The sequence below is a fragment of the Prionailurus viverrinus genome, chromosome A1 (genome assembly GCF_022837055.1).
Source record: "Prionailurus viverrinus isolate Anna chromosome A1, UM_Priviv_1.0, whole genome shotgun sequence".
NCBI classification, from domain to species: Eukaryota; Metazoa; Chordata; class Mammalia; order Carnivora; family Felidae; genus Prionailurus; species Prionailurus viverrinus.
The window spans coordinates 112,221,158-112,234,806 of record NC_062561.1 but is presented as its reverse complement, the minus strand read 5'-3'; the positions used below and the strand labels follow the sequence as shown (position 1 = coordinate 112,234,806).

The following is a 13,649-nucleotide window of genomic DNA, read 5'->3' as shown; positions in this document are numbered from 1 at the left end:
GGCTCCAGGCTCTGAGCTGTCAGCACAGAGCCTGATGTGGGGCTCAAACCCACGAACATGAGATCACAACCTGAGCTGAAGTCGGACGCTTAACCGACTGAGCCACCCAGGTGCCCCTGGGATTTTTCTGTAAAGAGAGTTTCCCCTTACTATGTAATATTACTCAGTAATATGATTTATATAAGGTTAGTAATGTATGATTCTTTCTCTTAATTTAACAGTTTTTGAGATAAAGGATTAGTTCCTTATTACCCTCCAAAGTGACATTAGTGTTTTGGTATCATTGCAAACTTATAGATTGTTTGATGAGTTTCAATCCATTTTAATTATTATCCTTATTGAAGCTCAAAGTGTCCCATCTTTGTCCAGTAGGAGCCTCTTCTTCAAGTTGTTTCATGAGTCCTTTTGACATGACCCCAGTAATCTTTGATAGCTTCCTTGCTATGTGCATGACAAGATACTCCTGACCCAACTATTTCTTGCCCTAGACCTGCAGTCAATCATTTCTCTAAGAATCTCTAATCTGTCTGTTTTGTTTGTTTGTTTGTTTTAGTAAGAAATGGTCTTTCAAAATCAAATTGTGGGCAGTAAGGATGCATAACAGTTTAGCGGTCAATGTTCTAGATCTTTCATGAGTAAGGACGAAATACATTGGTAATTTATACTGATGTTTCAAATTTAAATGTGAAACTACATGGTTTTTACTTAGTTTTGTCTATATGTTTCTCCTTTCTTCCATGATTATTACTGGTTCTCAAGAACACAAAGGAGGGGCGCCTGGATGGCTCAGTCAGTTAAGCGTCCGACTTGGGCTCACATCATGATCTCATGGTTCGTGAGTTTGAGCCCTGTTTCAGGTTCTCTGCTGTCAGCACAGAACCTGCTTCAGATCCTCTGTCTGTCTGTCTGTCTGTCTGTCTGTCTCTCTCTCTCTCTCTCTGCCCCACCCCCACTCATGCTTTCTCTCTCAAAAAAAAAAAAAACATTAAAAAAAATGACACAGAGGACAACACAACTAAACTGTCCAATAATTACCCATCTGCTTTATCCTGTATTACACACACAAGTCTCAAAATGACACGACTACTAGTATCTCCACTAAGCTGACTTCTAACAATGGTTTTAAATTTTTTTGCATTAACTCTCCCCAGTACCCCCCATTTAGTCATAGTGTATCTTCCCTGCCAGAGGACAGATTCATTATATGCTGGAATCTCTCGTTAACCCACAATTATGATTATTTCTACAATTATGTTTAATGCTCATCCGCATCCTAATGTTGATGCATCTCTAGTCATTCTGGTTGGCTGAAACTTATTCTTCACCAGATTCCAAAGGAAGAGCTCAAGGGAACAGTATCATCCAAGTGTTTTAATGATCGGTGACAGTTTCTCCATGTGCATGATACTTGGAAGTCAGTTATACTGCATCTAGAATTCTTGGTTCACATTTTCTTCCTTCAAGTATCTTAAATATATTACTCCATTTCCTTTAGCAGAAAGCATTACCAGAAAAAAGTCTGTCAAACATTTTCTTTTCCTTATCTAATTGAGATGCTCACAATGTCCTCTACCTCTTTCCTTTAGAGTCCAATAATTTTACTAGAAAGTCCTGGGGTTTATTGTTCTCAATCCATATTCTCAAAGTGTGCTCTTTCAATATATAATTTTAATTATTTTATTTCAGGTAACTTTTCTTAATTACAGGTTTGTGTTTGGTCTGTCCCTTTGTTTTTGTTTCAAATTCAGGGACTCCTATTATATTTATGTTGGATCTTTTTTTCCCACATCTTCAATATTCATCATTTTCTCTTGAATCCTTTTTATCTCTTCATTTCTTATAGATTTTTAAAAATCTCCATTAATCTAATATTTCATTTAAGCTATTACCTATTGTGCCTAATTGCTCTTAGTTGCATCTTCAACTTTTTTTCCTTTGAAAGAGAGAAAACACACAAGCAAGCAAGAGAGCGGGGGGGGGGGGGGGGGGAGGGAGGGAGGGAGGGAGGGAGAGAGAGAGAGATTGAGAGAAGACAGAATCCCAAGCAGACTCCATGCTCAGTATGGAGCCCGATGCAGGGCTTGATCTTAAACCTGTGAGATCATGACCTGAGCCAAAATCAAGAGGCTGACGCTTGCGTTTCATGGGTTCAAGCCCCGCATTGGGCTTTGTTCTGACAGCGCAGAGCCTGGAGCCTGCTTCAGATTCTGTGTCTCCCTCTCGCTGCCCCTCCCTGACTCGTGCTTCCTCTTTTTCTCTCAAGAATAAACATTTAAAAAAATATATTAAAAAAAAAAAAAGAGTCTGACACTTAACCAACTGAGCCACCCAGGCACCCCACATCTTCATTTTTGAAATGACTTTTATTTCTAATTCTTTTTAAAAAAATTTTTTTTAATGTTTACTTTTGAGAGACAGACAGAGTGTGAACAGGGGAGGGGCAGAGAGAGAGGGAGACACAGAATCCGAAGCAGGCTCCAGGCTCTGAGCTGTCAGCACAGAGCCTGATGCAGGGCTAGAACCCACAAACCATGAGATCATATCTGAGCTGAAGTCAGACACTTAACTGACGGAGCCACCCGGATGCCCCTATTTCTAATTCTTTCCTGAGTTTTGTCACTTGGCCTCTGTTCTTTCCTATCTCATATCATTTTCTTAAACATTTACCTAGTTCTGAAATAACATGCTACAGTTCTCTGTTTTGTGGACATGTCTTTGTGGTAGGCTTCCATTATCTACAGGGGTATTATTCTCCACTTTATTCTCTTTTTTCCTTTCATAATAATTCTCTGTGGGATTTTACCTCAATCTCTTTCTAGTATACTCTTTTATACTCTTTCCTGAACTTTTATTTTTTTTTTAATGTTTATTTTTGAGAGAGAGAGAGAGAAAGCACATGTGCGAGGCAGAGGAGGGGCAAAAAAAGGGAGACAGAGGATCTAAAGCAGATTCTGCACTGACAGCAGAGAGCCTGATGTGGGCCTCAAACCCACCAACCACAAGATCATGACCTGATCTGAAGTCAGATGTTTAACCAACTGAGCCACCCAGCTGCCCCTTCCTGTACTTTTAGAAGGTGTGGTCCTAACTACATGTAGCTCCCTCTTTTGTGCTGTGTTTCAAGGTGGGGTGGCTTCAGGTCATGATCTCACAATTGCATGGGTTCAAGCCCCACATTGGACTCTGTGCTGACAGTGCAGAGCCTCCTTGGGATTCTCCATTTCCCTCTCTCTCTGCTCCTCCCCCACTCACACTTTTTCTTAAAATAAATAAAAAATAAACTTAAAAATTTTTTTTAAAGATGTGGCCTCATTTAAGATTTCTTTGTTCTGTTTCCCTCCTCCAATTTTATCTGGACCTTTTCCTCCTTCATCTCTGGGCCCCTACCCTGCTCAATTTTTATTCCACTCCCAATATTTCTCCTAGGTGGGCAGGGGGTGGGAGAGTGCCGGCCCTGAAGGGAGCCCTGGATGGTCAGTCTTCAAAGTTTACAAGATCCAGACTGTTCTAGGCACTCTGGAAACTATCAAGAACTTCTTGCACTAAGCCAGTACTGGAATGAGCAACGCCCTTCCCACCATCAAGGGCTATTCTCACATCAGCCCATCATACCTTCCAGTGGATATTTATTGAATGTCCTCTGCTTTGTCTCCTTCAGAGGCTAACACTGTGCAGTTATGGCTCTTAGTAAAGATATCTTTTTAACTAGTTTGGGTTTCAATGCTTCCCATCGGTTTTTAGCTCTGCTCTCAAATTGCTCTGCTTTCAAGAGGAAACTCAGGGAGATTAAAAAACACTGTCACCACTGCTACTGTTGCCACCTTCTTCCCCGATTTTACTGTAGATTTTTAAAGCCCTTAGAATTTTTCTATGGAAAATTTTCTTGAACAAAATGCCTTAAACATAACATTTTCAAAAATAAAACAGGTGAAACAGAAGAAAATGGATCCATTTTTGTCTGCTTACCTCACAAAGTGTGAATAAGTTGTATCTTGTATTATAATCAGTCCACAAGACCACAAAAAAGGCATTCATGGAGACGATACTAATCATAATTATCTTAAAGAGATGACTCATTATGACTCTCTTCACAAATTCCTGACATTGAGCATCTTTCCTTCTGTCAAAAAGTTGAAGCAGAGGTACGATTATCTTACAACAGAACTAGATCCCAAACATTACACATTTTTGTAGGGATGAGGGTCTGCTCTATCCTCTCTGTGAATGTAAATTTAAATATACTGGGGCACCTGGGTGGCTCAGTCGGTTAAGCGTCCGACTTCAGCTCAGGTCATGATCTCATGGTTTGAGGGTTTGAGCCCCATGTCGGGCTCTGTGCTGACAGCTCAGAACCTGGAGCCTGCTTCAGATTCTGTGTCTCCCTCTCTCTCTGCCTCTCCCCTACTTGTGCGCTCTCTCTCTCAAAAATAAGTAAAATGTAAAAAAAATATATTTTTTTAATGTAAATACACTCTCACATTGCAACACAACGTGAGACTCCTGGCTGGCTCAGTTGGAAGAGCATTGACTCTTGATCAGGGTCATGAGTTCGAGCCCCATGTTGGGTGTCGAGATTACTTAGATAAATATTATTTAAAAATTGCAACACAACACTAACTGAATAACCAATGAAATATATATAATGATCCCTAAATTGTTCTGTCCCCACTCAGTTATTTAGTATCTTCACTTTAGACCTCGGTGGGGGGGGGGGGTAGTTACCACTACTTCTCAAGCAAAACAAAGCATCATCTTCATTTACTCATTCAACAAATTCTTATCGAATGAGTACTACATGCCAGGCAATATAGCAGACACTGTGCATATAAGGTGAGCAAACCTCAATCCTCTCAGTCTAGTAGGAAAAACTGGTAATCCAATAATCACCCAGACAAGTACTCACAAATTAATGATAAAAAAAAAAAACTGGACACTCTAGGAAAAAACAGGCAAACAATCAATTTATGAAATAAATATAAATGGTAATGAACATTCAGTAGCATTACTAACCAAGGGAATGCAAATTAGGTGAAACCACCATTTTCGCTTATAAAGTTAGCAAAGACTTAAACGTAACAGCATTTAATGCTGACAATAGTGTAGTGTGATGAGGCATTCTCATAAAATGCCAGGAGGAATGTAAATTGGCCAGCTCCTCTGAAAAGCCTTAGCACTGAGTGTATCCTCTGATATAAGGAACCTACCTACCCTAAGAGAATACAATCTGGAATGAGGTGACTATGGCCAAACACGTGCATCCCAGCATTATTTATAGTAGTGAGAACTTGAAAACAATTTAAAAAGTCTAGCAAAAAAGACTAGTTAAGACACTATGGCATATCCATCTCATGGAATATTATATAGATACTAAAATATATCTGTGCATTTTTGATGATTTGAAAAAATGATGATCCACTGTATAGCAAAAGACAAAAACAAGATACACAACTCTGTATACTCAGAATTATCTCAAATGTACAAAAATAGGTAGAAAAAACTGAGTAGGAAACATGCCAAAATGTCACTAGTATCTGCCTATGGAAAGTGAGCTTACAGGTAATTATTTTTCTTGGTTATTTATATTTATCTGTGCTTTGCAATTTTTCTCAAAGAGTATGTATCACTTTTTCCCATTATATGTATCAAATGAATACACTCTCATAACAGTAAATAAATACAGAATATATAGACTATAATAATCTATAAAAACCAGATGTATGATTTCACTGTCTAATGTGAGATCAGGTCTATTATCCCCCCAAAAAATCTTCAAATTTTCTAACACAGTAGCTAATAAAAGCAAAGTAAAAATGACAAAAAGGTAAAAAGTAAAAAAGGGCAACAGAGAGTCAAATTCAGTGTACGGGTCAAATAAGAGCACAACTGAATGTTGACTTAAATAGCCAGTCATAATATTAAGGCCAAAGAAGCAAAGGGTTTGGCTAAGCCTCCACCAACCTTACCAGCCACAGAAGGCAGATTCTCAAGGGCATGCACCTTGTTTTGGGCAGCGGAGGAGCGTGTACCGGAAGAGGCTAAGAGATCATTGATACCCTGCCCCCAAGCTGCCATTTGCGCATTTCTTAACAAGCAAGAGAAATAAAGAATATTTACTGAAAGCTCCCGAATCTCGAATAGAATGGCTTTGAGGCATTATCCAACAGCGAGCTTGAAATGACTCTTGTGTCCTTCTGGTAATGAAACTGTTGAGGCATTTTCCCAAAAAAATTTTCAATTTTTATCCTTTGCTTTAATCATCCAACAGAAAATCTATGCTTAGAGATCTCCTTGGCATCTAGATCCCGAGAGGCCACAGAGCAGGGCCCACAAAAGGAACCCTTGCTTTATGAGGTCACTCTTGGGCATTCCAGTATAGTGGTAGTCTGCAGTTCCCTGGAGTAAAATCCTCCCCATCTGACCTATGCAGACAGCTTGTCTTCCCTGGGAGACTAAGCACCTCAGGTCAGCCAAAGGGTTATGAGTACACAGGAACTATAAAGCTCCAGGCTAAAGGTGAGAGACAGATTCTAGAGCTAAAGCAGACAAAAGCCCTTCCTTCTTCAGAAGTATCCCCATCGGATAGACAAAGCCCCTTAATGTGTTAGAAAGAGATAAGGGTCATATAAGAGGGGAAAACAAAGTTCTCTGAGTTCTAGAAGCCAATAGCATAACTCTAGGGCACAAGACTGGACTGGAGACACCAGGAATGACAGAAAAGATTTTGATGGGTTTGGGACTAGAACACAAGAAAACGTAGAAACAGAGGTTAGCCATGCCCAGCACTAGCTAATTGGGGGGATGTAATGTGTGCATACGATCCTCCTAAACAGAGTTTAGGGGATAAGCCTATGGGGTAGAGATACTTTATGTGCATGAGCAATAGGGTTTTTGCTCGGTTCAATTCTTGGGATTAATATATTCACCATACTTTCATACCCCTACCTAACCCCTTTGGTTTCCAAGGCAAATCTAGACAGAGTGATCTGAGGAGCCCTGTGCTACACTAAATCTTTAGTGGCTAAATTGATCAAATTTGTGCAAATGTAAGTTCTTGATCGCTAAGAAAAGGAAGTAACTACCACAATGCCTTTGTTGTCACAGGCATTCTAAAACAAGTGTATATGACTGTTCCTGTTAGGAAAATACTCTTAGAGGCAACCAATACACTGAACTGGGAAATAACATCTGATTTATTCAGTTTCTCCATTTAAAATCATCAACAGTGAAGCATGAAGAACCACTCTGATTAATGTCCCCAAGATTCATACTTCAGCTTCTTTCTCTACATTCTCTCCCTCAGGGATCAGCTCTTCCTATACCCCCTACTGCCTTCTTTGGTCATATGCCCCCTAAATTCTTCTGGGCTTGTGGCTGACATTCCCACAGTGGTCTCCTGGAGCAGCTGCTGGGAGACAGTCTGAAACAGTTCTCCACCTGAATCTGTTTCCACCTTCCCCCAATACATCAATGCGCCCACTCCCCCTGGGGCACACAGAAGGCCCTTTGCAGGTGTGTGCTGTATGAGTATACAGATGGATGGCATCAGGGATCCTCATGCTCACTCAAGTAGCTGAGCATGGTGCAAGTCCATCCCCGGGAACCCCAAAGGTATACATACCTCCATGCCTTCCCTCTTTAAGCATCAAAGCACACTTTGGGGGAGAAACAGAGAGGAGATTAAGAATGTAAAGAAATCTTTCACAATGCTTGCAGGGGTGAAGAAAGTTGGCCAGCTGGAAGCAGCAGAGAAAAGTCCAGTTGTTCTTAGTATACCATATCAGCACAGCTAAGCCCACCTGAATGTGGTTTCTGAAGTCACTGATGAAGACATCTAGTCCGGGAATGGAACTCCAGCTGGTGAAGAGAATCAGAGGCGACAAGCTCATCCAGGGTCCACTGAAATCATCCATATTTTCTCATGGACAGGTGGACAGGATGGGAACCCTGGAACAAGAAGCCAAAGGGCCACCTCTTCTACCCTTTTGGAAGCAATCCACACTTGGCCCCATTTGGGGACACACAAGCTGAGCATGGCAGCTTGGGGACTCAAGTCTTCTGGCCAAGAGTCATTCCTTTAATCGTCCCAAGTAACTGGCACTGAAACAAAAAGTTCACATATTCTAGCCAAACCCTTTTACAGCCCTTGATGTTTTGTAGGAAATTCACAAAACTGTAAGTTACAGAGTTCAACCAGCTTATTTTTGAACATTGGATGAGAAAGCAGATAGACTTGCCCCATACCTCTATGAGTCCTGCAATCCTTCAACACTCTAAAGGGAGTCAGGTTTGTGTCCAAATACAATATACCTGCTGCTGCTTTCTGTCTAGGGCAAAAACATGAAGAACCATGCTTATTCTGTTGAGCCAAAGATCTCCTAACTCCTACCAACACCAGAAAGTAACCATTATTTTCACGACTTTCATTAACTTCAGTTTATGAAAGGAACTGTCAAACATGCTGGCACCTGGTTTGTTATCTATGGAAGTCATACAAGGGGTCGTAGTTCATGTCTCTAACTCCTCTGGGCTCCAGAGATCACTTAGAAAGAAAATGGAGGGAAACCAAAGTTTACCATATCAGAGAAACCACTGCCATCACACAAAGGTTTGGAACAAAAGGGAATTTGGGGGCCTCCAACTCGGACAGTGTCTTTTTAGGCTGACATGTCAGTTACTTGAAGAATGTCTGGAGATTCATTCTGTTGGAATTTACCACAATGAGTATTTCTACAGCCTTCTCATATGAGATCTCTAATTCTCTACAGTAAAGTTTGTGAGTTCCAGCAGACGCAACAACCCTTAACAAGGACCTTATGTCAAACCCTCATGTAGCTGCTAATTAGTAGATGCATTCTCGGGTCTTCACCACTGCAATTACAAGCCATATCCTGCTCCCTCCACTGTGTTAATATGTGGTGTATGTTAACAGCCAACAAGTTGAGCCCCTCAGGCTTGCATTCAAAATAAGGGGAAAAGTTTCCATTCAGGGTACAGTGAAACAAGTTAAATGACACCAAAAGGAACAAATTCAGAAGGTGGGATCCTCTACAGGACACCTGACCCCACTTACACAATAAGTCAATGACATGGGACAAACGGAAAGAAGGGGAGCTTGCTGGCTCTAGATTGAAAGAATAAAGAGAGCAGATGTGATGGGTGGACTCACATGGATCCTAATTAGAACAAAATTACTGTCCAAAGGCATTCCTGACCTTCCAGGAAATTTGATTTTGCCTGGGTACTGGGTGATATCAAGAAATTGTGGTTTATATTGTTCGGTATAATAGTAGCATTATGGTTTATACAAGAAAATGACCATATTTTCTAGAGATATTTATGAAGGATGTAAGGGTAAAATGACATGCTGAGACTAAGTTTCTAAGCATTTTTTCTTAATTTTTTTTAATGTTTATTTATTTTTGAGAGAGAGAGAGACAGAGTGTGAACAGAGAAAGGGCAGAGAGAAAGGAAGACAGAATCCGAAGCAGGCTCCAGGGTCCAAGCTGTCAGCACAGGGCCTGACGCGGGGCTCAAACTCATGAACCAAGAGATCATGACCTGAACTGAAGTCGGATGTTCAACTGACTGAGCCACCCAGGCATCCCTAGTTTTTAAGCTATTTTAAAGCTTTTTAGCAAAGAAGAGAGAAATGGAGAATTATATGAAGTAACTGATGTAAATTCTTGGTAATTGTTAAATCTGAGTACATAAGGGTTCAATGTACGATTCACTTTATTTTTAAATATGCTTAAATTTTTTCATGTTTAAAAATTCATGTGAAAAAACTGAAGCACTGAGCTAAAAATCTTTGGTAATAAAATGTATAAAAGTTCCTCAATCTACAATATAGGAAAGACTTTACAAAAAACATAGCTTTAGGGCACCCTGCTGACTCAGTCGGTAGAGCACGTGACTCTTAATCTGAGGTTGTGAGTTTGAGCCCAATGTTGGGTGTAAAGATAACTTAAAAAATAAAATCTAAAAAAAACCAACAGCTTTGCCTTTTCCTCTAAAAAAAATTCTAAGAAGCAGAATCTCTCAGCAGCCACAGAACCTGGGTGGCCCTTAACTCTCTTCCTTCCCCGCACACTCCATATCCACAGGGCGAACTGACAATACCTGTCTCACCCAGGCCAAGAGACCTAGCCAAAAACTGGCTTTCCAGAGCTCAGCCTCCTTGTCCTGTTCTCATGTGGTTTCTCTGACTGGGGCCAGGGTTGGGTGAGGAGGGGAAGGTTTGCTTATCGTAGCATACTGATTTTTCTGGTCTCTGAAATGAGGTGGATTACAAAGATTATCCCTGTTAAATCCTACTACCATAATGCTTCAAGGGATGAACACATGTTCCTTGGACAGATATATATATATTCAAATGACAGATATTTATAGGCATATATATAGATATATATGTTCTTTTTTATATATAAAAAATTATATATAATATACAATTATATATTAAATTATATATGTATAATAAATTTTATATATATGTATTATATATATATATAATTTTTAAGCTTATTTATTTATTTTGGGTGGTGGGGAGAGAATCCCCAGTGCAGGGCTCAAACTCACAAACCGAGATCATGAGCTGAGCCAAAAACCAACAGTTGGATGATTAGGCGCCCCTATATATAAATTATTTTAATCTACATTCTAATCTGATTAATAGGTACATTCCTGAGTTCCTTCACAGAACACTACTATTGCAATTTTTAAATAATAGATTACTTTATATTCCATTTTACTCCTGTCAGTGACACACAAAACAAATAGAGCTTATCATTAGATAAAAGCTCAGTAACTTCTAACTCAGTGGCTACAGACCCTCAGTTCAGGAGTCACAAATGGCAAATGATTTTTAAAAATGACCTTGGTTCCTCCTTCACTCAATAAGTCAAATAATGACCTGGCAAGTTGGTCACTGTGACAGTGAGTCCTTATACCGCCCCATGTTGCCAGAAGCCATGGATAAGACACTTGTCCTCTTCTTCAACTCCCTGTCTGAAAATGATAAAACACAAGAAAGCTTACCCAATTTTCGTGACTTCTGTAACCTAATTAATTACATAGGTATAATAGCAGCTAAAATCCAAATCAACTTTGGCATCATAAGAATTACTGTATGCAGTTAAAACCCTTTACCTACAGTGTTCACTGTTTTTCTACCGTACAACTATCCTCCAACACAGTGCATTGGCAAAGTCACCATAATCACTTGGATTTCTGGGTTATAAAATGTGTGAATACCCCCCATCCCAATTTCTGGTCTTCAAGAATGCTATTTCTCCGGTGCCTGGGTGGCTCAGTAGGTTAAGCATCCCACTTCATGTCACGTCATGATGTCACAGTTCATGAGTTCTAGCCCCATATGGGGCTTTGCAGTGACAGCACGGAGCCTGGAGCCTGCTTCAAATTCCATGTCTCCCTCTCTCCCTCCCCCACTTGCTCACGCGTGCGCTCTCTCTCTCTTTCTCAAAAATAAAAACAAAACAAAACAGAGAAAGAATGCTATTTCTCTCTTTGACTATTATGAATATAATTACCTTGGTTGGTTTGCCTCATGTTTACAATTAGAAATAATGAAAAATACCTCAGGCTCAAGTTTAAATCATTTTGTAATTAAGCACTGATTGTACAAGACTGTGCAAAAGGTGAGCTTAAATTTACAACTTAATTTGTTCACGTAAACTGCCTTCAACATACGTGACAACTAAGATGTGTACAGGGTTTGACATGCATTTTGGAAGAAATCACACAGAAGCAGCTGCTTTTTCAATAAACTTGGCCAGTTTCACATCTCTCTTGGTCAGTCCACCATAGTCATGCGAGGTTAGGGTTATCTGCACCTAAGAGACACAAAGGTAGTTTTTAAAACCTGTAGCTTGCAATTCATGGTACTCATGATTGGTTCAGAAATCAATCTATTATTCACATTCACATTTGAGAATTAGGGAGGTTAAATGATTTACAAAATACTACATTACAAATCATCACAGCATTTCCAAAACCCAGTAAACTCCAGGGACAGAGTCTGCTTCAGGTTGGGCCCAGCAGCCGCCCAGGGATAAAAAAGGTCCTCTCATATGAAGGGCAATTCAGCTGCCAGCATCTCAAATCTTGTCTCTCAAAAAAAAAAAAAAAAAAGAGAGAGAGAGAGACTAAGGTTCCATTTTAACTCCCATTACTTTAATTACATGACTATTTTCAGGCCACTGAGAAAAACCAAGCTATCAAATGTAATATCTTAGCAACCACGTTCAGAAAAGCCCATTTCCAAATTAGGGAAGTGGGGTGGGGGTGGGGTGGAGGAACAGACTGTCACTTCTTGAAAAATAAATTAAAAAGCAAAAGCAAGATTATGGACAAAGAGAGGAAACTAGGAAAGAAAAGTTTATCGTGGTACCTGCATGTTCTGAATTATTCTAATAAATCCCAAGTACATCAGGAAATTTTCTCTTTTTTCAAAGAGGACTTTTAAAGAGAAAACAGAACTGCATAGAAATCTAGATGGTAAGATATTCCAAATGTCATGGCCATAAAGGCAAGGACATTTTTCGGGGGGTACCATGATTGTCCCTACTGTACCCCCTAAAAAACTACATAAAATCTTTTTCACCTGCTCTTTGTCTTTAGAAAGCCAGTTCCCACTTAGAATACAGAATTTAATAAACAGTTATTATTTAAAGCACAGTTCTTGAGCATATTTATTTCAATAAGACAAACGAGGCCCTATCTTTCTTATTTGCTACCATTTCTTTCACAAATTTATCTGCCTGGCTGATTTTCAAGTGTAATCCAGAAGCCCAACTTGGCCCAGCTCACTCCTATTAGTTTCAGTAGAAGACAAGCATGAAAATAGAGCTTTGTCATTGCTCTCTTGAGCAGATATGAAAATTTGTTACTAATTTGCAATAATACACAGGGATTCTCAGCAAAAGAATGAGAAAGAACACTTTCATAAAGCACAATGACACTTGGCTGCAGAGGATGACAAGGAAGAATGAAGTTTCCTGAACCCCATAGCTAAGGTGATCCCCAAATAAGGCAATTTAGTTACCTTGTTATACACATTGAACCATTCCGGGTGGTGATTCATCTTCTCGGCTTGCAGGGCAACTCGGGACATAAAGCCAAATGCCTGCATGAGATGGAGCTGAAACTGATTAGTGGCACTGCCCTCTACCCTGGACCTGAGACAGAGAGAGACCAGAGCAATCTAGCCAGATGAAGACAAAGCTAGGATCCTTAGGGAAGCCTGGAGAAATCAAATATGAAAGGGACTGCTTTCCAGAGAGCTGGGGAATGGTGTAGCAGGACCGTGAACTGCTGCTCAACAGTGAAAAACAATCAGGCTCAAATAAACAAACCAGGAAATTGGTCTCACCCAGTGACCTGTCTGGACTGTTTAATTGTCCTCAGGACAAGACCCTCCAAAATAGCACGGGAATAATTTCCCTTCAACCTAGTGCCCTGGATCTCACTACCTGGATCCCAATCTTATGGGTTACTTTTCCAATATCACCACTCCTTTTGTTTGGTGACTGGGTTGCAGACTAAGGCATCGACCCCAAGACTATGGAAAAATAACTTCCAAGTGTGTCTTAAGCAAAAGCACTGGCAGAAATGAAAAACTTCCCCATCCCATT

General features: G+C 40.0%; 2 protein-coding genes across 10 annotated transcripts in view; both read right to left on the bottom strand.

Moving 5' to 3' along the window:
- CATSPER3 (cation channel sperm associated 3) overlaps window positions 1–10,993 on the bottom strand; it is a 36,452-nt gene extending 25,459 nt beyond the window's left edge. The window contains exons 1-4 of one of the 5 annotated variants that reach the window (XM_047854803.1): window positions 8,242–9,423; window positions 7,797–7,854; window positions 7,619–7,652; window positions 3,967–4,120 (exon numbers count right to left, since the gene is read on the bottom strand). In XM_047854803.1, the coding sequence (XP_047710759.1) occupies window positions 3,967–4,077 (111 nt within the window). In that variant the 5' untranslated portion in view covers window positions 4,078–4,120; window positions 7,619–7,652; window positions 7,797–7,854; window positions 8,242–9,423. The other 4 variants (XM_047854797.1, XM_047854788.1, XM_047854810.1 and 1 more) reach the window with 4 other exon arrangements.
- PCBD2 (pterin-4 alpha-carbinolamine dehydratase 2) overlaps window positions 10,925–13,649 on the bottom strand; it is a 53,463-nt gene continuing 50,738 nt past the window's right edge. For 3 of the 5 annotated variants that reach the window (XM_047854840.1, XM_047854847.1, XM_047854852.1), the window contains 2 exons: window positions 13,061–13,141; window positions 11,601–11,849 (listed from right to left, as the gene is read on the bottom strand). In XM_047854840.1, the coding sequence (XP_047710796.1) occupies window positions 11,754–11,849; window positions 13,061–13,141 (177 nt within the window). In that variant the 3' untranslated portion in view covers window positions 11,601–11,753. Of the gene's footprint in view, window positions 11,005–11,600; window positions 11,850–13,060; window positions 13,157–13,649 lie in introns of those variants that run through there. The other 2 variants (XM_047854825.1, XM_047854834.1) reach the window with 2 other exon arrangements.